General features: G+C 73.5%; 1 protein-coding gene across 1 annotated transcript in view; it reads right to left on the bottom strand.

The window, feature by feature from the left end:
• Positions 1-3968, bottom strand: part of ZDHHC5 (zinc finger DHHC-type containing 5) — a 4429-nt gene extending 461 nt beyond the window's left edge. The window contains exons 1-10 of the mRNA XM_026040238.1: positions 3855-3968; positions 2477-2598; positions 2236-2393; positions 1991-2163; positions 1811-1913; positions 1587-1678; positions 1382-1514; positions 960-1083; positions 717-829; positions 97-644 (exon numbers count right to left, since the gene is read on the bottom strand). Coding sequence (XP_025896023.1) covers positions 97-644; positions 717-829; positions 960-1083; positions 1382-1514; positions 1587-1678; positions 1811-1913; positions 1991-2163; positions 2236-2393; positions 2477-2598; positions 3855-3958 — 1670 coding nt within the window. The 5' untranslated portion in view covers positions 3959-3968. The remainder of the gene's footprint in view (positions 1-96; positions 645-716; positions 830-959; positions 1084-1381; positions 1515-1586; positions 1679-1810; positions 1914-1990; positions 2164-2235; positions 2394-2476; positions 2599-3854) is intronic.
• Positions 3969-4619: the final 651 nt, after the last annotated feature.

Genomic DNA, 4619 nt, shown 5'->3' with positions numbered 1-4619 from the left:
AGCGGGTTCCTGCCGGGCGGCGAGCGCTGGCCAGCGTCCGGAGAGGCACCCGGCTCGCCCGGCCCCGCTGCGGCACCAGGGCCCGGCGGCGCCTGCTGCTGCTGCAGCAGCTTCTCCCGCTCCTGCATGGAGGCCACGATGTGGCGCGAGAGGTTGTCGTAGCGCACGGGCGAGGGCGCGCGCGGCGGCGGCGGCGCGTGCTTGGGCGAGGCGAAGCGGCCCTGCAGGTCGGGCTCGCGCTGCTGGGCGATGCGCGCCGACAGGAAGGGCGACGTGTAGCCCACGGGCGCCTCGGGCTCGGGGCCCGCCTGCACCGACTCGAAGTCGGGGCTGTCGGAGGGCGTGAGGAGGCTGTCGTAGGACAGGCTGCCGTTGCGCGTCTGGTTGGCCAGGCTCTTGTAGGACGTGGACGTGGTGCCCTCGGAGCGGATGGACTGCAGGTGGCCCAGCTCGAAGGCCGTGCCCTGCGCCGACTTGAGGCTGGAGGAGCGCGAGCCGCTCGAGAGCGGGTCGAAGGGGAAGCTCTTGCCGAAGGTGGGCGAGCGGAAGCTCTCGGGCTCCAGGCTGGGCTCCGAGCGGTAGCTGGGCTTGCGGCCGCCCTCGCCCAGCGCGTTGGGCTCCTTCAGGCTGTTGACGCGGCTCAGCTGCGGGTGAAGGGGCGTGAGCATCAGGGCAGGCGGGCGGGCGAGACGCGGGGCCGCCGGGCGCAGCCTCACCTTGGCACTCGTGGAGTGCGGCAGCGCGGCCGAGCTGCTGCTGCTGCTGTAGCCGGGCCGGTACTTGTACATGGTGGGCGTCGGGGGGCTCTCCTTGCCTAGCAGGCCGCTGTCTGTGCGGGGAGGAGAGGCGCTGGGGCCGCCGCGCTGCCCTCCCGGCACGCGGACACGCACAACCACGGGGCAGGGAGGGCTCGGGAAGGACGGGGCGGGAGGAGAGGGCGCTGCGGGCGGGCTCCTTACCCTCGGTGGTGGCCAGCGCCAAGTGCGTCCTCAGGCCGGCGTAGCGGCCGAGGTCGGGCTTGGGTGGCGGCGGCGGCTCCGCGTCCGCCGACTGGCTCTCGGTCACCTCCAGGCTCCCCTTGGACTGCAGGGACAAAGGGCAGAGCGGGCGGTCAGCGGGAACGGCCCCGCGGTGCCGCATGGGCTCTCGCTGCCGCCGCAGCCGCCGCCGCTCCGTGGCCTCCGCTGCTCCAAGGCCTCCGCCGCTCGCTGGTGCCAGGGAGGAGGGGACAGGGCGACGGCAGCAGGYGACATCGGCAGGGCCGCGACTCCCGCGCTCCAGGGACACACAGCAGGGGCACACGGAGGGCAATGGCACGGCACAGCAAGGCCCACTCGGCTCCTTACTCACAGCGCTGGCCACTCGCCCCCGCCTTCCTCACCTTCGTCCTCCTCAGCTCGCTCTGGATCCCGTTGTCCATGATCTTGACGGCGATCTGCCCGTCTGACACCTCGGGCCGCAGGAAGGGCGGCCGCACCAGCACCGTCTGCTCGGGCCTGGGGCGCCCCAGGTACCTGGTGGGGACACGGAGGATGGGAGGACCGTGGAGGGCGGCGGCGGCGCCTTCCCCGCGCCCGTCCTCCTACCTGGGCGCCGGGGAGCTGCACAGCACCCGGCTCACGTTCTTGCAGCAGCCGTTGGTGAAGGGGTTGACGCCGCCGCGGAACTTGCCCGTCACCTGGGGACAGGGAGCGCGGCGCTGAGGGCGCTCGGGGCGTCCGCGGTCCCTGAGCAGCCCCAGCCACCTGGGGGCCTTGCAGGGCCCCCCCGCGCGCGGGGCTCCCGCCACGGGCGCCGCGGCCCCGCGTACCTGCTCGTTGGTGGTGCGGCCCCTGGCCACGAGCACCACGTGGAAGCCGGTGAGGCCGGCGACGGGGATGAAGAAGAGGCCGGCCACGCACATGACGGCCATGCTGGCGCAGGCGGCTAAGGAAGGGCCCGCTCGGCTGCCCGCCCCGCGTCCCGCCGCCCCGCGCGCACCAGAGGATACGTGACGGCCATGCGCGCTCCCGAGAGCTCCTCCACCTGGTAGAGCACGTAGAGCAGCCCGAAGCCGAAGACGCCCATGATGTGCGCCGTGAGCGAGAGCAGGAAGAGGAAGAAGTAGCGGTAGTTGCGGCGCCCGATGCAGTTGTTCACCCAGGGGCAGTGGTGGTCAAACTCCTGCAGGCCGTGGCATGAGCGGTGTGGCCTGGCGTGGGGCGCCGCGGCCCGCGCGCCACCGCCGCCTCTCACCTCCACGCAGTTGTCGCAGACGCTGCAGTGGGAGCAGCGGGGCGGCCGGTAGAAGCGGCAGGTCGCGCACCACTTCATGCGCACCTGGATGCCCTTGATCTCCACCGTCTTGTAGAGCGGCGCTCGGAAGTCGTCCTCCTTGTCCTCGTCCTCCTCGGCTGCGCGGCAGAGCCGGGCCAGGCGTCAGCGAGGCGGCGACGCCATGCGGCGCTTCCCGCACGGAGCGGCGGCCGGGACTCACCTCGTGGGAAGATGCCCGGGTCCATGAAGGTGGCCATGCTGAAGTTAGCCAGCACGAAGAGGAAGACGACGGCATTGTAGACAGGAATGACCGGGGAGACGTAGAGGCTGAGCCCCGGGCACCTGCGCGCGGGAATGCAGAGCCGCTGAGAGGCGCCGGCCTCCACACCGCATTCCCCCTGCACCCCACTCCCGCTCCCCGGCCACAACAGCGGGAAGCGACCACCGATCCCAGCGCTCCCGGACACCCAACTCGGCTCCTCCCGCACCACTGTGCCGGGACAGCACCTCAAGCGCAGGGCAAGCTCCCGGCCCGGCCCCACGCGGCACCGGGAACAGGCCGAGCCGGTCGGACCGGCAGCGGGAGCGGAGCGGAGCGCCCCCCTGGCGCCGCGGGCTTCCCCGGCCTGGCGCCGCCGTAATGCCCTAAGCCGCTTTGCGGCCGCGGCTCTAATCCCGCGCATCTAGGGCAGCATCTGGCCCCTCTCTGCCCCCCGCGCCGCGCAGCGACTCGGCCAGCAGCAGGAGGGCGACATATGGAGCGTGGCTCGCGAGCCCGGCGACGGCCCCGCTTTACCTCGGGATTAAGCGGAGAAAGTGGGGGCTCGGCACGCGGGGCCGCGGCAGCACCCGCTCTGCCCCACCAGGCCCGCGCAGCGCGACCCCCTGCCCGTGGCCACGGGCCTGTCCCCGCGGGAGGGACACAAGGAGCTCCCTGTGGAAGGGGGCTGGTGGCCCCCTGGGGCGCTTCCAAAAGTGGCAGGGAGCTGCTGGCCGGTCCTTCCCGACCTGGCACCCACGGGAGCGTCCCCCTTCCCTGCCCCTCGCGCCGCCCCAGCCCGCGCCCATGGCAGAGCCCACGCGGGCGCTGCTAATTAAAGGTAATCAATGAGAGGGCGCCCTCGTCCCAGTGCTGCCATGGGCAAAGGCGCTGGCGCCTGGGAAACCCATCCCAGGGAGCTCCAGGGTGCAGGCAGCTGCCTCCCGCTCTGCCCCACACGCTCGGGGTGCTCAGGCAGCAGCGAGAGCCACGCACGGGGCGGCTGTGCCGGGCAGAACAACCAGGGAACAACACGGAACAACAGGCGGCTCCTGAGCGACACCCGCAGCTGCCTCCATCGCGATCCGCCCGGTCCCGCCCCAGCAGGGCAGGGCGGCAGCCCGGCCCTCGCTCCTCAAGTTACCCCTTTTATGGCCCGGGTGCCGCCGGGCGTTACCGCCGCCGCGCGGGGCCTGCCCGGCACCCCACGGCATCCCGGGAGAGCCGCCCACAGCGAGGCGCCCCACGGGACATCCTGCGTCCTTTGGGTGCCCAGCACATCCCAGCCGCGACGCTCCTCCCACGCCGGGCGTCCCCGGAGCCCCGCGCCCCGACTCACGTGAAGGCAAAGAAGAGGGTGGTGGCTCCCACTAGGAAGACGGCGGCAGCCGAGACCGGGACGTACTTGCTGGGTTTGAACCTCTTGGCGGCCGCTGCTGGCATGGTGGAGCTCCGCTGCGCGCGGCGCCCTGCAGCATAGCCCAGGCCGGCCGGCGGCAGCGCGCTCGGAGCGGAGCCGGCGCCTCCTCAGCGCTCCCGTCGGCGCGCCGGCGAGCGGCCGCTCCGCATGGAGCCCGCGGCCGCGGCGGCTCCTGCGGCGATGCCGCGCTCGGGGCCGCCCGCTAAAGCCGCCCAACAGCTGGCGCGAGGCTGAGCTGCAAATCCCGCCCGGCGCGGCCAGGGGGGCTGCGGGGCCGGCCCCTCGCTGTGCCCGCGCCGCGGCGAGCCCTCGCCGACTCCGCGGCGCCCTAGAGCGCGCGGGCGCGCGCGGCGCCCGCCCGGCCCGCCGCGGCCATGGCCCGCACAGCGCACTGCCGTCCCAGCCGCTCGTCCATCGCCTCCTGCCGCCGCGTCAAGCTGCCCCTCCTTAATCCATGGGTTGTTAAAAACACCTACATAAAACGGCTAAAACCCGGCATCCGCAGCGCCGCCGCTCACCTGCAAGGAGAGCACACACGGCATGGTTCCCGGAGCGGCGCGGGGGAGCGAGCGCCGGGCGCGCCGTTAGCGGGACGGGGGACGCGGCAGGGCGCCGCTCGCCGGCTGGCTGCTCGGGGCGGCCTCCTGCACGGGCTGAGCCCCGCGCGAGGGAGCGGCGCCCACG

The sequence above is a fragment of the Nothoprocta perdicaria genome, unplaced genomic scaffold, assembly GCF_003342845.1.
Source record: "Nothoprocta perdicaria isolate Ctin4 unplaced genomic scaffold, notPer1 scaffold_251, whole genome shotgun sequence".
In the NCBI taxonomy this organism is placed as follows: Eukaryota; Metazoa; Chordata; class Aves; order Tinamiformes; family Tinamidae; genus Nothoprocta; species Nothoprocta perdicaria.
The sequence above is the reverse complement of the archived record's forward strand: the minus strand, read 5'-3'. Positions and strand labels throughout refer to the sequence as shown.